This window comes from Heloderma suspectum, chromosome 13 (assembly GCF_057233095.1).
Source record: "Heloderma suspectum isolate Gila_16-S chromosome 13, 16-S_ref, whole genome shotgun sequence".
Taxonomy (NCBI): domain Eukaryota; kingdom Metazoa; phylum Chordata; class Lepidosauria; order Squamata; family Helodermatidae; genus Heloderma; species Heloderma suspectum.
The window spans coordinates 33,056,917-33,080,888 of record NC_139470.1 but is presented as its reverse complement, the minus strand read 5'-3'; the positions used below and the strand labels follow the sequence as shown (position 1 = coordinate 33,080,888).

At 44.9% G+C, this 23,972-nt stretch overlaps 1 protein-coding gene and 1 pseudogene across 19 annotated transcripts in view; both read left to right on the top strand.

Moving 5' to 3' along the window:
* The window catches only part of CABIN1 (calcineurin binding protein 1), a 205,025-nt gene that overhangs the window by 61,368 nt on the left and 119,685 nt on the right, over positions 1 to 23,972 (top strand). For 13 of the 18 annotated variants that reach the window (XR_014785760.1, XM_084819973.1, XM_084819972.1 and 10 more), the window contains 2 exons: positions 4,059 to 4,221; positions 20,025 to 20,146. Coding sequence is in view for 17 of the 18 variants with exons in the window: in XM_084819973.1 (XP_084676099.1) it covers positions 4,059 to 4,221; positions 20,025 to 20,146 (285 nt within the window). In the remaining variant the exon portion in view is untranslated. The remainder of the gene's footprint in view (positions 1 to 4,058; positions 4,222 to 20,024; positions 20,147 to 23,972) is intronic. The other 5 variants (XM_084819989.1, XM_084819981.1, XM_084819976.1 and 2 more) reach the window with 1 other exon arrangement.
* Positions 4,316 to 14,733, top strand: LOC146336350 (phosphoinositide 3-kinase regulatory subunit 4 pseudogene; annotated as a pseudogene). The gene has a single exon (XR_014785761.1). The product of XR_014785761.1 is annotated as a phosphoinositide 3-kinase regulatory subunit 4 pseudogene (transcript).

Genomic DNA, 23,972 nt, shown 5'->3' with positions numbered 1-23,972 from the left:
TTATTGGGCCCTTAAACCAGTGATGTCCGACTTCAGACAAGGTTAAAACAAAGGGGGTTTCCTGGTTCCCCTGGGGAAAAGAGAGCAGACAAGGGCTATATTGTGTTGTTGTTCAGTCATGTCCAACTCTTCGTGACCCCATGGACCATAGCATGCCAGGCCTTCCTGTCCTGCGCTCTCTCCCAGAGTGTGCTCAAGTTCATATTCATTGCATCGGTGATGCTATCTAGCCATCTCATCTTCTGTCGTCCCCTTCTCCTTTTGCCTTCAGTCTTTCCCAGCATCAGGGTCTTTTCCAGAGAGTTTTCTCTTCACATTAGGTGGCCAAAATATTTGAGCTTCAGCTTCAGTATCTGTCCTTCCAATGAGCACTCAGGGTTGTTTTCCTTTAGGATGGACTGATTTGACCTCCTTGCAGTCCAGGGGACTCGTAAGAGTCTTCTCCAGCACCACAGTTCGAAAGCATCAATTCTTCGGCGCTCAGCCTTCCTTATAGTCCAGCTCTCACAGCCATACATTACTCCTGGGAAAACCATAGCTTTGATTAGACGGACCTTTGTCGGCAAGGTGATGTCTCTGCTTCTTATTATGCTGTCTAGGTTTGCCATAGCTTTCCTCCCAAGGAGCAAGCGTCTTTTAATTTCATGGCTACAGTCACCATCTGCGGTGATCTTGGAGCCCAAGAAAGTAAAATCTGTCACTGCTTCCATTTCTTCCCCTTCTATATGCCAGGAAGTGATGGGGCCAGATGCCATGATTTCGTTTTTTAATGTTGAGTTTCAAACCAGCTTTTGCACTCTCCTCTTTCACCCTCAACAAAAGGCTCTTGAGATCCTCTTCGCTTTCTGCCATTAGGGTGGTATCGTCTGCTTATCTGCGTTGATAATTCTCCTGGCAGTCTTAATTCCGACCTGTGATTCATCCAGCCCGGCGTTTCTCATGATGTACTCTGCATATAAGTTAAATAAGCAGGGTGACAATATGCAGCCTTGTCGTACTCCTTTCCCAATTTTGAACCACTCGGTTGTTCCATGTCCGGTTCTTACTGTTGCTTCTTGACCCTCGTACAGGTTTCTCAGGAGACAGGTAAGGTGGTCTGGTACTCCCATCACTTTAAGAATTTGCCACAGTTTGTTGTGATCCACACAATCAAAGGCTTTAGCGTAGTCAATGAAGCAGAAATAGACGTTTTTCTGGAATTCTCTTGCTTTCGCCATGATCCAGCGAACGTTGGCGATTTGATCTCTAGTTTGTCTGCCTCTTCGAAACCCAGCTTGTACTTCCGGTAGTTCTCGGTTCGCATACTGCTGAAGCCTAGCTTGTATGATTTTGAGCATCACCTCGCTGGCATGTGAAATGAGCGCAATTGTGCGGTAGTTTGAACACTCTTTGGCGTTGCCGTTCTTTGGAATTGGAATGTAAACTGACCTTTTCCAGTCTTGTGGCCACTGTTGAGTGTTCCAAATTTGTTGGCATATTGAGTGCAGCACTTTAATAGCATCATCTTTTAGGATTTTAAATAGCTCAGGAATACTGTCATCTCCGCTAGCTTTGTTGTTAGTAATGCTTCCCAAGGCCCACTTGACTTTACTCTCTAGGATGTCCGGCTCAAGTTCAGTGACCACACTATCATGGCTATCAGGGACATTCAGATCTTTCCTGTATAGTTCTTCTGTGTATTCTTGCCACCTCTTCTTAATCTCATCTGCTTCTGTTAGGTCCCTGCCTTCTTTGTCCTTTATCATGCCCCTCTTTGCACAAAACGTTCCCTTGAGATCTCCGATTTTCTTGAAGAGATCTCTAGTCTTTCCCATTCTGTTGTTTTCCTCGATTTCTTTGCATTGTTCACTTAAGAAGGCCTTCTTGTCTCTCCTTGCTATTCTCTGGAACTCTGCATTCAGTTGGGTATATCTTCCCCTTTCTCCCTTGCTTTTCGCTTCCCTTCTTTCTTCAGCTACTTGTAAAGCCTCATCAGACAGCCACTTTGCTTTCTTGCATTTCTTTTTCTTTGGGATGGATTTCGTTGCTGCCTCCTGAACAGTGTTACGGACCTCCGTCCATAGTTCCTCAGGCACTCTGTCTATCAGGTCTAATCCCTGAAATCTATTCCTCACCTCCACTGTATATTCATAGGGGATATGATTGAGGTCATACCTGAATGGTTTAGTGGTTTTCCCTACGTTCTTCAATTTCAGCCGAAATTTTGCAAGAAGCAGCTCATGATCTGAGCCACAGTCAGCTCCAGGTCTTGTTTTTACTGACTGTATGGAGCTTCTCCATCTTTGGCTGCAAAGGACATAATCAATCTGATTTTGATATTGACCATCTGGTGATGTCCATGTGTAGAGTCGTCTCTTGTGCTGTTGGAAAAGAGTGTTTGCTATGATCAGCGTGTTCTCTTGGAAAAAGTCTATTAGCCTTGTCCTGCTTCATTTTGTACACCCAGGCCATGCCTGCCTGTTATCCCGGTGATTTCTTGATTTCCTACTTTAGCATTCCAATCCCCTATGATGGACATCTTTTTTTGGTGTTAGTTCTAGAAGGTGTTCTAGGTCTTCCTAGAACCGATCAACCTCAGCTTCTTCGGGCTCAGTGGTTGGGGCATAGACTTGAATTACTGTGATGTTGAATGGTTTGCCTTGGATTCATACTGAGATCATTCTATCGTTTTTGAGATTGTACCCCAGTACTGCTTTTCCCAGCCTTTTGTTGACTATGAGTGCTACTCCATTTCTTCTAAGGGATTCTTGGCCACAGTAGTAGATATGATGGTCACCTGAATTAAATTCGCCCATGCCTGTCCATTTGAGTTCGCTGATTCCCAAGATGTCGATGTTCAATCTTGCCATCTCATGCTTGACCACCTCCAGCTTGCCTTGATTCATTGATCTTACATTCCAGGTTCCTAAACAATATTGTTCTTTACAGCATCGGATTTTCTTTTCACCACCAGACACATCCACAGCTGAGTGTCCTTTCGGCTTTGGCCCAGCCGCTTCAGTCTTGCTGGCGCTACTTGGAAATTCCCTCTGCTCTTCCCCAGTAGTATATTGGACACCTTCCGACCTGAGGGTCTCATCTTCCGGCAACATATCTTTTAGCCTTGTGATACGTTCCATGGGGTTTTCTTGGCAAGAATATTGGAGTGGGCTATATAATCCCAAACAATTAGAAAACTTTGGGGCCATAAGAGGGCTTGGAGTTACTGTACTCCCAACAGTGTCCACTAGAGGGTAGGCAAAGACAAGGAAAACAAGCAAGTCTTCTTCAACGGTGGTGGTGGAGGAGGAAGTGGGGAGACATGAGTTACTTTATTCTTTGGTTAGAATCCTGCCCCATCCCTTCCCTTATGTGTGCGCTCTTGCTGTCTCCCCCACCCCATCCAAGGGAGGGAGGCTCACATCTCCATGTTTTCTTGCTCTCCAGCTTTTGGGGACTTCCAGCTTTCCTACTTGCTGGGGTGGCTGCTAAAGGCTGTCCTTGTGGCCCAGCAATCTGCCCCCGCTTCTGTGAAGCAGCAGAGTATGTCTAATGGCCTTCCACCCTCCCTCACATTTTTGCTGACCCCCTGCCCTCTTCTGTTGTGGCTGCAGCTGTTGGTTTCTCAGGTGAGGAGAGCATTGGCTCAGGGAGGGGTCACTCTCTTAGGCAGCCTTACTCTGGTTTGGAGGCAAGAAGGCAGCTAATATGGGGCACAACTGTGGCATCTCCCATTACAGGCCCTGTCAACATTGTTCAGCATGTGATGGAGCTTGCTGCACAGATAAGCTATCGTTTGATTGCTCCATTGTGCAGCCAGATTCAGCCCATAGTGAATTCAATAGCAGGGTGAGGGGGTGTGCACAAAAAGTCATGTGCTGCTTTGCAAGCTTGAAATCAGTCCAGTCATTTGTTGAAACAATTGGATGATCGTTTGATCATTTGGCCAGCTTTAATGTATGTTGAACTCTACATTTACATTGCTGTAAGAACAGCAGCATTAACGCTTGAACCAGACTGCTTAATGGTGATGTTCTTTGTGGGTTTAATTTGCAATGTATCTGTTTTTTAACTAATAGATAATAGACTGCAGCATGGCAGTCCAAGAGGAGCCAAAAGAACCATTTGTGTCTTCCGTGCTTCCCTGGATTATTCTTCATAGGATCATTCAGCATGAAGAAGATGGCTTCCGGTCCCTTTGCTGCCAACAAGAGGAGCAGCTACAAATCCAAAGTGAGGAAGGTGGGAACTGGACTTCCTTTTTGCAGTGGCCTCCTTGTTCTTCTCTTACTGCCATAGGGAGTTGTAAAGGTGATGGAAAGAGGTGATAGTCTGCTCTGAGTCAGGGAAAAGGTAATTTGAACTCTTAAGTGCGTCTGTGTCGCCTCACATGTTCAGTCAATAAAACAGGTAACAGATGGACCGCAGGTTGTTGCAGATCAGTTGAGTTTTCATTTGTAAAATTGCTTGTCAGTCTTGTCACTGGACTGGCGTGCACAGAAGAAAAATATAAATAAGACTGAAGTGAAATTCCCCTTGTAAATATACCTGACCATTTGTTGGAGATGAATTTTAGAGGGTGCTTTCATTGACCATTTTGGGAGATGATTTTGGTCCTCAAACAGTTTCAGGGGAAGGGGGCGCTTCCTTTTATTTTCTTTACCAGATGGAGTTACTTTGGCCTCCATTGGTGTACTTCAGAATGCCCCTAGAACAGGGGTGCGCAGCCCATGGCCCCCCTGTGACCCTCAGCCATGTGTTGTGCAGCCCCCATGCCCCCCTTCCCAAATCCCCCCCATACACACACACTGCTTGGCATTGCTTCTTCTGTGCTACTAATGGTGACACAAACCAGCAGTGGCAGTTGGGGTCACTGGGAGAGGGCGGAGGCAGCAATGCTGGCTGATTCTGGCTTGCTGCGGGGAGAGGGGGAGGAGTCTTTAGCCTTTGCCCCCCTTCCAGCATCGCTGCTTTTGCCCCACCTTCAGTGGCACAAAAACAACGATGCTGGATGAGGGGAGGAGAACACTCCATGCCTCTAATGAAGTGGACTATAGGCCACGAAACCCTTTGTCAGAATAAATTCGATAGTGTTGTTTCATCTGTACGAGGTGGCTTTGGACCAGGAACCCATTTTCTTCCAGGCTAGGAGCAGTGGCGTGTGGCCCAGCGTGGCTGGATTGCCTGCTTCTCCCCACTTGACTATGTCGTGGCATTGACACATCAGCACTGTGGCCTGTGCTTGTCCACTTTCATCTTGGCCTGTGTGTCAACCACTGGGAATTCAAAACAGTTATCAGGGTGACAAAACATCCAGAGCAGGATATAGAACTATATAAAATTATTTATTCTACTATCAAACTGTAATTATAAAATATGATGTGTGCCTGTCTGTTAGTGCCCAAACCATGAAGCCTAGACACTTGAAACTTCGCATGTATACTAAGACGACTCTTTGGGTGTGCATCTCGGGTATATTTGGTTTATAAAATGCATTAATTTAAATGTAGACTGCTTACCGGTTCCGTGTTGCAGGCAAGCCAAGGCCTGGTTTCCTCAGGCTGGACTGCCTCTAGCTCAGCCAAGGAGGGAGAGACGGGTGATGGAGGTGTGGCATAGAGGTGAAGGTACTGCCATGGGGAACCAGTTGGCTGGTATTGCCCCTTCTCAGATCCTTTCGGTTGACAGCTACTTCTCAGACATCCATGACTTTGAGTATGAAAAAAGCCTGGGCAGTACTTGGTTTTTTAAAGTTGCCCGAGCCAAGCACAGGGAAGGTCTGGTGGTTGTCAAGGTGTTTGCCGTTCAAGATCCAACTTTACCATTAACGAGTTACAAGCTGGAGCTGGAGGAGCTGAAAATAAGGCTGCATTCTGCACAAAACTGTCTCCCTTTTCAGAAGACCACACTGACCGAAAAAGCAGCGATGCTTTTCAGGCAGTATGTTCGGGATGATCCTTATGACCACATTAGTACTCAGCCATTCCTAAACAACATTGAGGAAGTGGATAGCCTTCCAGATCTTGACTGCAGCGGACCAAGCACACAGATCTGGGGTCCATCATGGGGACATCAAAACAGAAAACGTCATGGTGACCAGCTGGAACTGGGTCCTTCTAACCAATTTTGCAAGTTTCAAACCGACCTACCTCCCTGAAGACAATTCTGCAGATTTCAATTATTTCTTTGATACATCATGAAGGAGGATGTGTTACATCATCCCAGAGTGCTTTGTTGATGGCAGCATGTTTGCCACAGAACTGGAGAACTTGAGAGATCCTTCTGCTCCCCTGGTAGACTTGTCCAACAGTAATCAACGAAACAGGGGGGAACCGAAATGTCCAGTGGGCACCTTTTCCGCAGGCTGTGTAATAGCTGAGCTCTTTACAGAGGGTATGCCTCTGTTTGACTTGTCCTGGTGTCTGGCATCTAGAAATGGCCTCTTTGCCCCTGAACAAGTCTTGAATGAAATTGAAGACCGAAGTATCAGAGAACTGTTTACTCAGATGATCCAGTGTGAGCCAGAAGAATGTTTAGCAGCTGAAGACTACTTGAAACAACAATGTAACAAAGCATTGTTTTGAAGTATTTTACACCTTTCTCCAGCCTTACACGGCTCAGTTTTCCAAGGAAACCTTTGTATCTGCAGGTGAGCGGATCCTGGTCAGAATAGCTCCTACACTTCTTTGGTGGATGGATCACCGCAGTCTTCTCCAAGAGATTCCTTTCATCCAACCCATTTCATCTCGATGCCTCTCAGCTAGGAGGGGACGCTCACTGCAGTCCATTAAGAATACAAGGTATTCTTGTCACGCAAAGACAGTCATCTTTACATAAATGTGTTAGAATTGCTGGCAGTGAAAGAAGCTCTTCATTCCTTTGAGGTCGACCTTCAGAACCAACACCTGCAAATACTTTCAGACAACACAGCAGTGGTGGTGTGGCATTTAAAGGAACAAGGTGGAACACATTCGAATCACCTGATTGCACTGACTTCAGACATATTCAGTTGGTCGATTCCTCGGGGAATAGTATCAGCAGCACTTCATGCTGTGGGAAAGGACAGTCTGCTAGCAGATAGGTTGAGCTGAACTTACCTCTCAACCCACAAGTGGGAAATGTTGGGCAAAGTGCTCAACCTCCGGTTTCAGCGCTAGGGCACATTATCAATAGATCTTGTTGCCTCACCCTGAAACACGGTGTGTCCGAAATTTTGCACAAGAGCAGGTCTAGGCAAACTGTCTCTGGGGGACACTTCTCTCCTACCATGGACTGGAGAGGTTTTTTTTACCTATTCCCTCCATTCCCACTGTTGACAAGAGTGATAATCAGAATCAGGGCAGAACACTTGGACTGCATTCTCATTGCACTGTGGTGGCTGAGGCAGGCTTGGTTCTCCCCTCTGCTAAAGTTTTCCAAGGGGAATTCCCTGCATCTCCTAGTACCAGACCTACTTTCCAGGGATCACGAACAAGTAAGGCACCCGGATCTGACCACACTCAAGCTAACAGCATGGAGGATACAAGGGGTGAAGAGCAGCAGGATTTTCCACGAGCTTTACTAGTGGTTTTGGAGGCTGCGAGGAAGCCAGCAGCGAGGAAGTCGTACTCCAGTAAGTGAGCTTTTCTTTCAAGGCTTTTCTGTATTTACACATCTCCTTGTCAGGCAGTTTTTGACAGGAGTGAAAAATTTGGCACCACCGATCTGAACTTTGGTTCCCCAGTGGAGCCTATCGGTGGTTTTGAAGGCCTTGACATTGAAGCCCTTCGAGCCTCTCACAACCATCGAATTGGAGTTCCTCACATTTAAGGTTGCATTCCTTGTTGTGATCATTACTGCAAGAGATCTTTGAAGCTTTGTGCCTTACAGATTGATCCAACCTATGAAATCATACGGATAAGTTGGTGCAGACAAATTCTGCAAAACATGGCCCCTCCAAGAGATTCCTAACTTGTGTTGCTGATAACTTCCTCCTACAGAAAGTAGAGGAAGGAACTAGAGGATCGCCTATCCTTGACTTGATCCTAACCAACAGAGATGACTTAGTGGATAAAGTAGCAGTTACGAGAACTCTGGGGGAAAGTGACCATGTTATACTTGAGTTCTTGGTTCTAAGGGAAGCAAAAGTCGAGTGTAGTCAAACGCGTACCCTGGATTTTAGGAAAGCTGATTTTAATAAACTGAGAACAATGATCAGTAAGGTCCCATGGCAAGCGACGCTAATGAAAAAAGGAGTCCAAAGTGGGTGGGAGTTTTTAAAAAAGGAAATTCTCAAGGCACAATTACAAATTTTTCCAACAAGAAAAAACGGTGGAAGTCAACAGAAGAAGCCGATGTGGCTTCACAAAAAGCTTAGAGATGACCTGAAAACAAAAAGGGACACACATAGGAAGTGGAAGGAAGGCCAAGCTACAAAGGAATAGTAGCACAGAATTGCAGGGATGGCTCAGTCCTGAGCCCAGTGCTCTTCCACATTTTTAGTAATGACTTGGAGGAGGAGGTGCAGGGAATGCTGATCAAATTTGCAGATGACTCAAAATTGGGTGAGATAGCTAATACTTTGGAAGACAGAAACAGAATTCAAAGTGATCTTGATAGACTGGAGCACTGGGCAGAAAACAACAGAATGAAATTTAATAGGGATAAATGCCAAGTTCTGCACCTAGGAAAAAGAAACCAAATGCACAGTTACAGGATGGGCGATACGTGGCTCAACAACACTACAAGCGAGAAAGATCTTGGAATTCTTGTCGATCACAAGCCGAATATGAGCCAACAATGGGATGTGGCTGCAAAAAAGGCCAATGCTCTTTTGGGCTGCATTAATAGAAGCATCGCTTCCAAATCCTGGGAAGTACTAGTCCCCCTCTACTCAGCACTGGTTAGGCCTCATCTGGAGTACTGAGTCCAGTTCTGGGCGCCACATTCTTTAAGAGAACCTGCTATTTTTAGCTCTTGCAGGAGGCTCAAATGGAGCCTCTCCCCATCTCTGCCTTCATGCAAACCTTGGAGCGAGGACAGTGTGCCATGCAGCTCCTCATTAGTTAGCGTTTTTTCATGTACTGTAGGAAAAATTACCCTCTTGTGAAGGTATATGCATCTATTACGCATTGCCTGCAGAGCCAAGCCCAGGAGTACACAGCAAACTGAGCAGGACTCCTGTCCTCCGTATTAACCACGCCCTTCACCCCTGTAATGGCTGTTGGCCCAAGGGCCATTACAGCAGTGAAAAGAGTTGCAGAGAGCATTGTGGGTCTTCTGCTGCTGAAAAAACGTTGCTCAGACACCAGGTCTATCCACGGAAAAACATCAGAAGGGTAGATGTGGTATACAAGTTTCTCAGAGGCCAGGCCTACCTCTCTTGGTAGACCCGGCACTCAGGCCTTGTCAGTACTCAGTCACCAGATCTACCGGAAATGGTGAGCCTGTTCTCTGATGCTATCAAGACTTTTTAAAAATACGCAGCCATACACAAAAAATGCAGTTCCAGGAAAAATATGCCATTCCAAAAGAATATTGCCGCAGTTCAAAATTCAAGCTATGCAAAAATTGTATTGTCAGCTGATGTAAAAAGTGGCTAATAACAATGTGAAAAGTAAAGTAGTTCATGCTCTACAATCCTAATCAAGCACACCCTTTTCTCCTCCCATTGCTAAAGACACTCCCCTCAGACTCAGATGGTACTCTCTAGAGCCATATTCCCCAACCTGGTGATCACCAGATGTTTTGGACCAACTCCCATCAGCCTTAGCCAGCATGGCCAATGGTCAGGAATTCTGGGAGTTGTAGTCCAAAATATCTCCAGAGGACAAGCTTGGGGAAGACTGTTTTAGACAGTGTTCACCAATGTTTCCATGATGAAGGAAATAATTCCAGGCAAGTCATATGACATTGCGTGTTTGTGCATTTGGGTTTTTTTCTCTTGTTTCTAACTGTGTGGTTTTAAAAATCACTCATTCCAAATAAAGTTTTGTTGGAGTTCATGTTGCTTCTTGAATATAACACTCTTCTGCATTAGTGCTGTTCATTTTCCAGGATCTTCTACTACTTTGTTTAGGCTTTTAAATGTCATGGAATGTGACACTAAGCAACAAAGCACACATAGAAGGAAAGTGCATCTATGTGTGTTGTAGCAGCACGTACCATGCGCACACATTAAACACCACAAAGTGCTGTGCAGCTTTGCCCCTCCCTCCCAGAAAAATTCCATTGGATGCCCATGGCCCCCTCCCTCCTGCTGTGGGGCAGCCCCATCTCAGGGGAATGGAATAGACAGACTTGTCCATCAGGGAGCACCATGGCAGGAGCCAGGCCTAGGATTCATCCCTTTATTTGCCTAACACAGAGACTGGGTTCAGACATCACAATAAGCCATGGTGGGTTGTAGCCATGTTAGTGTCAGCGTGGCTTACTGTGACATCCAAACCTGGTGTGGGCAATTCAGCGTGGGTTGTTTTTTTCCAACAAGCCACCCAGAGTCACCAGGGACTGCCCCTCCACTGATGCCCAAACAGCACATTTTTAAAAAATTCTTTTGATGCCTCAGGATTATGCAAATGGGGTCATATTTGTTTTTTTGTTTGTTTTCCTCATCTTCCGTGAGACCCTAGATTCGGCTATCGATATATGTAGTCTTACCTTGTCAATTTACTTGTATGTTACAGCTGTTAAAGGGAGCCCTGAAGTGGAGTCGGTAACATACAAGGAAATTGACAAGGCAAGACTGCATATAGGCTAATTTGCGCACAGTTGCAAAGAACTGGGGGGAATAGTAAGAGGAAGGAGGAACCCATTTGCGCAATTCAGAAGGAGCAAAAAGGAGCACAAAATAATTCCCATTTGGCAGTGTCATCTTCCTGCTATTAAGCCTTGAACTGACACTTAATAGTGTCCTCCCCCCTTTCAACACACAACCGAGTATCCAGCAAGTCGAGAAATGGGAGTTCTGGGCTCTCCCACCCACTTTCATTGCTCCTTTTTGGAGCAGTTACTGCAGTTGTGCAAATTATTTACTTCCCAGCCTCTAAATGTGCACAAATATTCCCAACAGGTTAAAAAAAAACCTTAGAGGGAGGCCAAATGGGTGGAGCTAATGGGGTGCCTGCAGCAGCAGTAATTGCAGCACCCCTCCAGGAGCCCCACTCACGCCACCCCAGGCACCCACCTTCCAAGGATTTAAAAAAACAACTGTTGGGGACATTTTCGCAAATCCGCAGAAGCTCAGTAGCCACAGCAATAATTGCTCCAGAAAGGAGTCATGAAAAGCGGGGGAGACCATAATTCCCATTTCTGGTCTCGTTGGAGACTCAGGTAAGTACTGAAAGGGGGGGAAGACACTGGCAAGTGTCGGTTCAAGGTGTAATAGCGGAAGGATGACATTGCCAAATGGGAGTTACTGTGTGCTTCTTTTTGGAGCACTTCTTTCGTATTTTTCTCCATTTCCAGTGCTTATGAATTGTGCAAATGGGTTCCTCCTTCTTCTTAGTATTATTTTCCCCCAGTTCTTTCACAACTGGGTGCAAATTAGCCAAGAACCAGACTCGCCTTATCAGTTTCTTTGTACGTCTACGTATACCACTTTGGAGCTCCCTTTGACAGCTGAAACATTGAAGGAAATTGACAAGGCAAAACTACACATACTGGACAGCCAAATCTGTGCACTTGCAAAATGGGAAAGACTTGGGGGGGATGACCCCATTTGCACACTTCCAAGGCACTGTTTTTTTTTAAGGTGGCAAATGGAGTAACTGTTCTGCAAAGAGGTAGCAATCGGAGTGGGGAGGGGGCCAGGACAAGGAGACAAGACGCGTTGTGCTTCAAAGGACACTGGGATACATGCAGGGAGCAGGCTGGAGGACTGAGGGGGAAACAAGCCAGGCTGAGCTGCCGCGTGCCCAATCATCTGTCGGGAGTAATGTGGGTTGGTGAGCGAACAACCAGCCCACAGTGGCTTATCCTCCAGGGTAGCTTAGCATTACATGTGAACCTGCCCAGAGTATGATCCCCCCCTGAGGGGGGATCATACTCTGGGCAGGTTCAAGGGCCAGATTCCATTTTGGGCAGAAAACAACAGAATGACATATAATAGGGATAAATGCCAAGTTCTGCACCTAGGAAAAAGAAACCAAATGCACCATTACAAGATGAGCGATACTTGGCTCAACAATACTACAAGTGAGAAGGATCCTGGAATTGTTGTAGATCACAGGCTGAATGAGCCAACAATGTGATGTGGCTGTAAAAAAGGCAAATGCTCTTTTGGGCTGCATTCATTGAAGCATAGCTTCCAAATCCCGGGAAGTACTAGTTCCCCTCTACTCAGCACTGGTTAGGCCTCATCTGGAGTACTGTGTCCAGTTCTGGGCACCACACTTTAAGAAGGATGCAGACAAACTGGGGAGGGTTCAGAGGAGGGCAACGAAGATGTTCAGGGGACTGGAAACAAATCCCTGTGAGGAGAGACGGAAAGAACTGGGCATGTTTACCCTTGAGAAGACTGCGGGGATATCTGATAGCGCTCTTCAAGTCCTTGAAAGGTTGTCCCAGAGAGGAAGGCCAGCATCTCTTCTCGATCATCCCAGAATGCAGGACATGGAATAATGGGCTCAAGTGACAGGAAGCCAGATTCCGGCTGAACATCAGGAAAAACTTCCTGACTGTTAGAGCAATACGACAATGGAACCAATGACCTGGGGAGGTGGTGGGCTCTCCCACACTGGAGGCGTTCAAGACGAGGCTGGACAGCCACCTGTCAGGGATGCTTTGACTTGGTTTCCTGCATTGAGCCAGCGGGTTGGATTCGATGGTCTTACAGGCCCCATCCCTACTATTCTATGATTCTGCTGTTCTATGATTCTAAGGTCTCAAGTGGGGGGAAAAAAGGCAAAAGTGGGCTGACAAATCCCCACCCCACCCAATTTCATTGTTACCAAGTTATATTAGGAAGCATGCTTGCTCAGAAGTAAGCATGAGCAGCATGTCTACTCACAGGTAAGTAGGGCAAGCGTCTGCATGACTACTCAGAAATAAGCAGGAAAAGTCTCTGTAGGACCAGGGTCAGAAGGAAGCAGGACTTATTTACTCCACTTCTTCATCCCTTGGCCCCATCCCAGCAGCTGATCGGAGATAAGTGCTCTCACCTTCTGAGAAAGGGAGCCTTTTTCTGTGTGAGCAGGGGAAAGCACCTGTGTCCAATCAGCTGCTTCCTTCTACAGCAGAGGGATTGGTCAAGGGAAGAAGTTGCTGGGCCATTTGGGGAACCTCCACAGGCCTTCCTGTTGTACATAATAAATGTTATATTCCTAGAGTAACAAAGTAACATTACACCTGTAAAGAGCACTAAAAAAAAAGGTATTGCATACTTTTCTGTTTTTCCTGAACTCCCCCCCCCCCCATTTTTTCATTGGCTTCAAAATGTCTGGAAATTCTACAGAAAAAAATCTGGGGGTCCTTGTTAGGACTGAACAGTGGTCTAGAAATGCTCTTACGTATGAATAAAACATCCCAAACAACTAGAAATGGTTCTAGTATGTAATGTTGTAGCAGCCATATCAGGGGTCAGACTAAGTAGCCTCATGCAGTCTCATGCTTCATGTTCTTGCTGAGCTCTTGCTCTCTGAAATATATGTTTGTAAGCTGACGAGACGCAGGAATCTCTTAACTTGTCACCAAGGCTAAGGTCATAGTGATATGTATATCATGTTCTCTGCTGTTCTCTGTTTATCATGGCTACCCTATAACCCATTTCTTGTATTATAAACAATGGTGCTAGGAGAGGAAATGCTGAATACTGCAAACCCACACAGAAAGGGGCGGGGGAGATTTTGCATATGTGTCACAATGTCTATAAAAACAATTTGCTGATGTAAATCGGGGCTTCTGGCTCTTTGGAAGTGATTCCAGCCATAAGCCCGCGCGTAAATAAAGAAAAACTCTTTTTCCTTCACTCCGTGGTCTCTCTCACTCTGAGTTCTGCAACATAAATGGTGCCGTGACTCGGATGTGGCAGGCGCTGAGACAGAGAGGTGGCAGTTGCCTGCTCTTGATCGCCGCACCGGGAGGGAAGGCTCAGCGCACGCCTCCCTTTCTTGGTGCCACCGACCTTTTTGTCAGGTGAACGGGAGAAAGCCTGCGCCGGGACTGCCCGAACAGCTGTGCGCGTCAAGAGAACCTTGGGAAGCGGAGGAAGGAACTTGAACCCTGCCCATACTGCAGCTGCAATTTAGTTGAAACCCACATTGGAAGCCTTCAGGAGAAAGGCAAGTATATGGAGTAAAAAGAGGGCCCTGCCTTTAGGAGAAAGGCCACTGGGCAGAAAAAAAGAGGGCCCTGCCTTATGAAGAAGGTCAGTGTTAGTATATGTATACAAAAGGTGACCCACCCGATTGGGGGTGGAGGGGGGACTTGATCACTCCCCCGAGCAGGCACTAATACTCAGCAAGGTGCTGAGGAAACTGCTTCGCTCTAGTGGAAAAGTGGGAAAGTGGGTGGCAGGGACATATGAATGAAGTGGTGAAATTGATGATTGTGTGAGTGGCTACTGCGGTTTCTGTTGACCGGCCGGGTGCCCAGGCCAGTAGCAAAGTGCGTGGTATGAAAATTCCTCTTGTGTTGGTCAGTGAGACCCCTTACTCACTGGCCAATCCCCTTTCCTTCATTGTGTCCATCTTTACCTTAGGAGGAAGGCTGTGGGAGGTGGGGGAAGCAAGACTTGCACCCCCTTGAGATTTATGTTAAAAAAAAAAAGGAAAAAGATTTTTTTTAAAAGGATTCAGAATAGAGAGAGGAAACAGCAAAAAGCTCAAGGTCGAGCTGAGAGAAAAAAAAGAACAAGATCTGAGGCTGTTAATTAGAGAAATGTTGCAGGACAGCATGGCTTTTAACCGAGCGTCGGAGTGTGAGGCCGAAGAAGTAGCTGTTAGCCTAGTGCGCCGAGGGGGGGGAGGAAAATTGCCCACAACCTTCTGAGTTGTGCAACATCATCACCTCGCCTAATTGAAATGAAATCCCTAAGAAATAGAAACTGAAAATGAAGACCCAGAAGATGAAGGTGCAAAATGGAGAATAAAAGTGAAGAATCAGCCCCCAGGGCACAGGCTAGACCCCTCTTCGAGTGGAAAGTGTGCCATAGGACTGTCCCAAGGCAGAATGAAGCGGAGAGACCACGATGAAGATCTCTGTCAAGGTAGCCGTGTTTAGCTTTCAACTGTCCTAGAATTTTGTAGAGCCTGTAGACCATCAGCTATATGATTTCTGAAGAGCGTAACCGTTAAGCTTTTGCCGTGGGATTCCCTGCAATGAAGAAATCTCACTGATTTGAGTGTCCAGTGTTGGACTGCCTGAGTGTGTGTGCTGAAAAGACCAAGAAACCAGACAGCATGTTCCTGGCCAAGCCAAAATCACACTACTACCATGCTCCTGGACGCTGCAATAAACTGTGTAAGCTGGGAGACCCAACCTGATTGAGAAGAAAAAAAGGTATTGGAGTAACTGTCTTAAAAAAAACAGTGAGATCTGTGTAGCTGGTTGGCTGATGCTGTCAGTGACGTTACAACTTTAAATTAAGACTGTTTTCCTGTTTGAGACCCCAGCAAAGAAAACTAACCTGAGTTATTTGTTGCCTGTGCCAAAGCAAAGATTTGGCTGCCCTGTGTCCTGTTTTAAGCTTGGGATTTACAAATACAAACAAACTGGGAAGCTTGCCTTTGCAGTCCTGCAAATCACCCCACCGCCTCCCCGAAGAAGATTAATGGCTGTCTGAAAAATGCAAGTATAAGGCAATGCCCATCACCCCCCAGCTTCCTAAGTTTCAGCACTTTGCATTCGTGTACCAAGTTGAAAGGGAAGAGAAGAAAAGAGGGGTGTGTGTGTGTGTGTGTGATATTGTAAATCCCTGGCTAGCTTATCTAGTGATAGATAGCCCCGAGAGCTTTCCCCCCCCCAATTGCTGGATCTGCTCCATCATGCCTTACCATGCAAGAGGTGTTTTCCATTCATTGTATTAAATTGCAAAAAAAGTTTGTTGTGTATATTTTATGATTTCTTAGATATCATAAAATATATGTGATATTTGCAGATTAGTGTTAGTTGCAACTCCAAATGATACTGAGTGTGGGTCCCAATGGATGACAAGAGAAAAGACAGAGACAAGTAGAAAAGACAGAGACATAGAGAAAGTGGCAGACAGATAGAGAAGGGGGGAAAAGAAGAAAGAGAAGGCAAGAGGCAAAGAAAAAAAACATTTGTAAAGAAGAAGCGTGGCCATAGTTGCCCCAGGGTAAATTAAAAGCAGCTGATTTTAAATTAAAAGCAGCTGATTAAAAGCAGCACCTGGAGCTTATTACCTGGGGTAAAGTAGCCACAGTAATGTAATAGTTCTTTAAGATGAGAAAATGTAGCTAGAAGGAGAAGAAAAGCCTATCCCAAATGTGCGTCATTGGGACTAGTGTAGGGCAGAAAGGTTTAAGTAAGTGAGTTTAACTTGCAAAAAAAGACAAATACAGAAACAAGGCTGGTGCATGGAGCAGAAAGTTTTATGTAAAAAGTTTGAAACATGATCTGCAATACAGGCAGATCAGCAAGAAAAAGAAAGCAAGAGAAAGAGAGAGAGATTTCTCTTCCCATACTAATGAGTGAAAGTGTTATCAAGCACTTTGCCTGGGAAGCAAAGTTTGTTTACAGGAAGCTGTGCCTGAGAACCAAACACTTCTAGCCTATGCTGAAAATGCTTGCTAGTGTTGTGCTGCCTCATGGGTAACATGTATGGTATAAAACCCATTTAGCCCAATAGCTCGTTGTTCAGAGAAGCTGTCTGATCCAACCATTAGGTACGCCTGTGCTGTAAGTTACCTAATAAAGTCTCCTTATTAAAAAACAACAACAACAACCCTGCTGTTAGAAGCCATGAAGGCAGGTATGAAGAAGTCAGTTAATATGACCAAGGTGTCTAAAGTGCTGCAAGGTGCCACCGAGGCCCCAGAGTGTACTTAGAGCGTCTTTTAGATACCTATCGCCAGTATACCCCCCTCGACCGAGAGGACCAAGAAGACGTGGACGAAAAAATAGAAGAAGACACAGCAGAGGCAGAGGCACAGTGTGCCCAGTGTGGGCAAGATGGACATTGCTGGCATGAATGCCCAAATAAAATAAATCAACTACACAAAGGAGAAAACCAAGGGAACCATAACGGGCGAGAGAGAAGACAGCTTGAGAGGGGCCGTGACGTTGACTGTGAGGGGCCGTGACATTGACTTCATGATTGACACTGGAGCGGCATCAAGAGCAAGCAAACGTTAGCCTTAAACAAGAAATCCAAACACTGGGCAAAGTTCTTCAAGCCCAGCGTTGCTTTGTCTTAGAAAATAAGCCCCCAATTCCCATTACAGAAGTTCATCCTTTCCAACTGTTGCAGAACTCAGAGTTAGAGAGACCACGGAGTAAAGGAAAAAGAGTTTCTTCTTTATTTAACACGCGGGCTTAAGGCTGGAATCATTTCCAAAGAGCCAGAAGCCCCAATTTACATCAGCACATTGTTTTTATAGATATTGTGACACATAGGAAACGGCTCCTCCACTCCCTCCCGTGTGGGGTTGCAGTCTTTAACATTTTTTCTCCTAGCACCATTGTTTATAATACAAGAACTGGGTTATAGGGTAACCATGATAAGCAGAGAACAGAAGAGACCATGATATACAATAAGCAAAGAACAGGAACATGAGATGCAATTTGACTTAACCTTAGCCTTGCTGACAAGTCAGGAGATTTCCACATTTTTGTTTTGCTAAACAATAACTTGGCAGTAACATGAGGCTACTTAGTCTGACCCTCGATAATGGCTGCTACATAACCAAGAGATAAAGTATGGGTCAAAAAGTGGAAAAATGACCCTTTGACTCCCAGATGGAGAGGGCCAAAAACTGTTATACTTCCCACCCCCACAGCTATAAAAGTAGCTGGAGTTAAACCCTGGATACATTGGACACGAGTCAAGAGAGTGGGGGGGGGGAGTGGACTGTGACCAGAAATCCTGAAAATCCTTTAAAAAATCATTCTGAAAAAGCAGTAAGAAGACTCAGGCTAGACCTTACTGTGGGCACACCGGGAGACTGTCCACCCTGCATACGGTCAGACCTGCAACTAGGGAAAATTGAAGAAGGGGACTAGACCCTACTGCAGCTAGCCAGGTGAATAGCTGCCCAGCATACAGTCAGATCCCAAAGAAGATCAAATATGCATGTTGTAGTGTTAGTGGTGTTGTATTATAGTTCCTCAATAAGGTGCGAAAAAGGGGGGTCTGCCCCTGAAGGAGAAAGTCTGTCCCAGCGATTCGCTGATAATTACTGGCTTCAATCACTGGAGTAAAGCATTTTTGTTTACCAAGGGATATACCTGCAAACAGGCTTATTAGCTCTTGCCTAATACCTGTCTGTAAGCATCCTGAAAAAAATTCAAAACGGGACTATGTTAAGCAATTTTAATATAAACTTGACTTATTCCCAAAATTTTGACTGGGGCATAGTTACAAAAATCTTACCCCCTACAGAGTTCACTCTACGTACTCCCATCGTAGCTGGAACAAATGCCACTTGTGCACAAATAATTAATTGTCAAAAAATCTTCTGGGAAATATAAAGCTATCCCTGCCCCCCCCCCCTTCCACTGTAATGAAATTCAAAACATATATTTTAATTATGCACATATACTTCTGCCTCATGGATAGTTTTGGACCTGTGGTTCCCATACCTGGTCATTCATTCCAGCCAACTTGTCTAATAACCACCCATGTTGCCTTAGCCGCCTGATGCCAATTCTTCCCCCGTGGCCAGAGAAAATCCGTCGACAGCAGCCTAGAGCACTCCAACTAACTGAAAATTATAATAGCCACCTACAGCTATACTCTGACTCAGAAAGATTGGCACTGGCAGTATCGTTAGTTGGAGTTCCAGGTCTAGCCGTGGCTGATGGTCTAGAAATCAACCGGTTAGCTTGCAGCTTGGCCGAGAGCATAAATGCCACCTCACGAGCATTGTCATTATTAAATAAAGAGTTGCGTGATCTAAGAGGTGCTGTTCTAGAAAATCGAGCTGGTATAGATTACCTCTTCCTTCTTCATCATCTGGGTTGTGAGACGCACCAAAAGCTTTGCTGTTTTAATTTAACTGATAATAGTAATGCTATAGATGAACAGGTCAACAATCTGCACCATATAGTGGCTGACATAACAATGGGACAAAACAATTGGCAAGATTGGTTAACCTCTTGGCTCCCAAATCTTAGCTAGCTTAAAGCATTGTTCATCCTAATTCTACCAGTGTTGTTCATAGAGATACTGTTACGCCTTTGCATTCCTTGTCTTATGCGCTGTTTAACCAATCTGTTTTATGTCTCGGCTAGTAAAACTGCTGCCCTCTACGCTCTAATAGCCCAACAAGAGGTTAAGTGATATGTATGTTATAAAAAGTTTTGTATTGTGCTTTGCAGACTATTATGAGCATTCGCTTATCAGAAATACTATAATTGTAATAAAATTATGCATTTAAGGGGGGAATGTAGCAGCCATATTGGGGGTCAGACTAAGTAGCCTCATGCAGTCTCATGCTTCATGTTCTTGCTGAGCTCTTGCTCTCTGAAATATATGTTTGTAAGCTGACGAGACGCAGGAATCTCTTAACTTGTCACCAAGGCTAAGGTCATAGTGATATGTATATCATGTTCTCTGCTGTTCTCTGCTTATCATGGCTACCCTATAACCCATTTCTTGTATTATAAACAATAGTGCTAGGAGAGGAAATGCTGAATACTGCAAACCCACACAGAAAGGGGCGGGGGAGATTTTGCATATGTGTCACAATGTCTATAAAAACAATTTGCTGATGTAAATCGGGGCTTTTGGCTCTTTGGAAGTGATTCCAGCCATAAGCCCGCGCGTTAAATAAAGAAAAACTCTTTTTCCTTCACTCCGTGGTCTCTCTGAGTTCTGCAACAATGTGAAGTATGTCATGTTTGCCTCTTTTAGGATTTTTGAAATAATTACTTGTCTGTTACAGTGGCTCCAACTCTGGACACTGCTATGCTGCCTTCTTCTCTTATGCTACTGAACACAGCTCATGAATATCTTGGGAGGAGATCATGGTGTTGTAACTCGGATGGAGCCCTTCTTAAATTCTATGTGAGTAAAGATGTTTGAAATGCCTGATAATTTATTCTGGCTTCCTCTTGTTCCCAAGCCTGGACATAAAAGATCTGTAGAACTCTCACAGATGTGGAGAGAGAAACATTTTTGTGGTCTGTGTGCAGCAGATCTCATGCACAGCATCTTTGGGACATTCTAGACCTGGACGTTTTAAAATAAATTCTTGAATAAATAACATTTTACGTAGGAGATACGTTTTCAATATAACTATATATCATGATAAATATAGAAATATACAGTTTAAAAAACATTCATATAATGAATAAAGAATACAGGCATAAATTTTCATTAAACCAATCATTCCAGAACATGATAAATAGCATCCGCCTTTTCATAAAGTTATCGTCATATGTCTGTCTCTCTCTAGACTAGTAAGCTAATTTAATCATGATCGCTGACCCAGATTCTGTAAAGCTAGTCTGATAGAGAAGTGGGAACAATAAAAAGCAATAGATATTTTAATTAATGAACATCTCAATATCATTTTCCACATCATTTTCCTCTATATACTAATGCCCAGAGTATGGGAAACAAACAGAATGAACTTGAACTCTTAATACAAGAGGGAAACTATGACCTGATAGGTATAACTGAGACTTGGTGGGATGACTCTCATGACTGGAATACAGCAACTGAAGGATATAACTTGTTCAAAAAGAACAGGAGGAACAGAAAGGGAGGTGGGGTTGCAGTGTATGTGAAAAATACATATCTCTGCACAGAAATACAGGAGGAGGAGCTTGGTAGCCCCATCAAGAGCATCTGAGTTGAAATAAATGGAGCAAAGAATAAAAGGAACCTGGTGGTCGGAGTCTACTACCGGCCACCCAATCAAGGAGAAGACAAGGATGAAACTTTTGAAAAGCAAACAGCCAGTATTTTAAGGAAGCATGATGTAGTAGTAATGGGGGACTTCAATTTCCCCGATATTTGCTGAGAGACAAATTCTGCAGAACATGGCCCCTCCAGGAAATTCCTGACTTGTGTGGCGGATAACTTCCTCCTACAGAAAGTAGAGGAAGGAACTAGAGGATCGCCTATCCTTGACTTGATCCTAACCAACAGAGATGACTTAGCGGATAAAGCAGCAGTTACAGGAACTCTGGGGGAAAGCGACCATGTTGCACTTGAGTTCTTGAGTCTAAGGGACGCAAAAACCAAGTGTAGTCAAACGCGTACCCTGGATTTTAGGAAAGCTGATTTTCATAAACTCAGAACAATGATCAGTAAGGTCCCATGGCAAGCGACGCTAATGAGAAAAGGAGTCCAAGATGGGTGGGAGTTTTAAAAAAAGGAAATTCTCAAGGCACAATCACAAGCAATTCCAACAAGAAGAAAAGGTGGAAGACAACAGAAGAAGCCAATGTGGCTTCACAAAAAGCTTAGAGATGACCTGAAAACAAAAGACACATACAGGAAGTGGAGAGAAGGCCAAGCAACAAAGGAAGAGTACAGGCAGGTAGCACAGAATTGCAGGGATGGCGTCAGGAAGGCTAAAGCTGAGAACGAGCTGAGGTTAGCAAGGGATGCTAAAAGCAACAAAAAGGTTTTCTTCAGCTCTGTGCATAGTAAAAGGCAGAGGAAAGAAATGGTGGTTCAGCTATTAAATAAGGATGGCAAAACAATAACAGATGACAAAGAAAAGGCAGAGGTGCTCAATTCCTACTTTGGCTCAGTCTTCTCCCAAAAGGGGGTCTATGACCCCCCTGGCAAAGGCAAAGTACAGGCTGAAGGGGCAGGATTGCAGCTTGAGATCGATAGGCATATGGTCAAGGAACACCTCATTACTTTGAATGAGTTCAGATCTCCAGGGCCAGATGAACTGCATCCTAGAGTCATAAAGGAACTGGCAGAAGAACTCTCCGAACCGCTGTCTATTCTCTTTGAGAAATCATGGAGGACGGGGGAAGTGCCAGATGACTGGAGGAGGGCTAATGTTGTCCCTATCTTCAAAAAGAGTAAAAAGGAGGAACCTGGGAACTACAGACCAGTCAGTCTGACATCAATCCCTGGTGAAATTCTGGAGCAGATTCTAAAGCAATCCATCCGTAAGCACCTTGAAAACAATGCAGTGATGACTCGAAGCCAAGAGGGATTCGTCAAGAACAAATCCTGTCAGACGAATCTGATCTCATTTTTGGATCAAGTCACCTCCCTTGTGGACTGTGGGAATGCTGTGGACATCATATACCTCGACTTCAGCAAAGCTTTCGACAGAGTGCCCCATGATCTCCTGATGAGCAAACTAGCTCAAAGTGGGCGAGATGAAACAACGATCCGGTGGATCCACAGTTGGCTACAGAATCGGACTCCAAGAGTGCTTATCAATGGGACCTTCTCAAACTGGGGCGAGGTAACTAGCAGGGTACCGCAGGGCTCAGTCCTGTGCCCAGTGCTCTTCAACATTTTTATTAATGACTTGGAGGAGGAGGCGCAGGGAACGCTGATCAGATTTGCAGATGACACAGAATTGGGCGGGATAGCTCATACAGTGGAAGACAGAAACAAAATTCAAAGTGATCTGGATAGACTGGAGTGCTGGGCAGAAAACAACAGAATGACATTTAACAGGGATAAATGCCAAGTTCTGCACCTAGGAAAAAGAAACCAAATGCACAGTTACAAGATGCGGGATACTTGGCTCAACATCACTACAAGCGAGAAGGATCTTGGAATTGTTGTCGATCACAAGCTGAATATGAGCCAACAGTGTGATGTGACTGCAAAAAAGGCAAATGCCATTTGAGGCTGCATTAATATAAGCATAGCTTCCAAATCCCGGGAAGTACTAGTTCCCCTCTACTCAGCACTGGTTAGGCCTCATCTGGAGTACTGTGTCCAGTTCTGGGCGCTGTTCAAGTACTTGAAAATACTTGTCACAGAGAGGAAGGCCAGGATCTCTTTTCGATCATCCCAGAGTACAGGACGCAGAATAGTGGGCTCAAGTTACAGGAAGCCAGATTCCGGCTGAACATCAGGAGAAACTTCCTGCCTGTTCGAGCAATACGACAATGGAACCAATTCCCTGGGGAGGCGGTGGGCTCTCCCACACTGGAGGCGTTCAAGACAAGGCTGGACAGCCATCTGTCGGGGATGCTCTGACTTGGATTCCTGCATTGAGCAGGGGGTTGGACTCGATGGCCTTGTAGGCCCCTTCCAACCCTTATATTCTATGATTCTACTATCACCTTTTTAAAAATTTAGTAAATTAGGGAGTTTATAGTCTGTTATTTGTTCAATATAAAACGGTATAGTGTGCCAATAAGTTTTAATTCTTGGTCACTTGCAAAAGATATGAATATAATCAGTTCCCATTTGATTAATCACCAGCAATTATCCTGCTCCAACCCATACATTGTTTTGATCTTATGTGGGGTTAGGTACCACTGATGTAAAATCTTAAAATAATTCTGCCTCATTTTTATTAAATGTTTATATCCAGTTCCACATTTCCTGTAATGTTCAGTCTCAAATCTTTCTCCAACTTTGGATCCACTGGATCGTTGTTTCATCTAGCCCACTTTGAGCTAGTTTGCTCATCAGGATATCTTGGGGCACTTTGTCGAAAGCTTTGCTGAAGTCGAGGGATATTTTGTCTACAGCGTTCCCACAGTCCGCATGGGAGGTTACTTGATCAAAAAATGAGATCAGATTCGTCTGGCAGGATTTGTTCTTGACAAATCCATGTTGGCTTCGAGTCATCACTGCATTGTTTTCGAGGTGCTTACGGATGGATTGCTTTATAAACTGCTCCAGTATTTTCCCAGGGATGGATGTCAGACTGACTGGTCAGTAGTTCCCA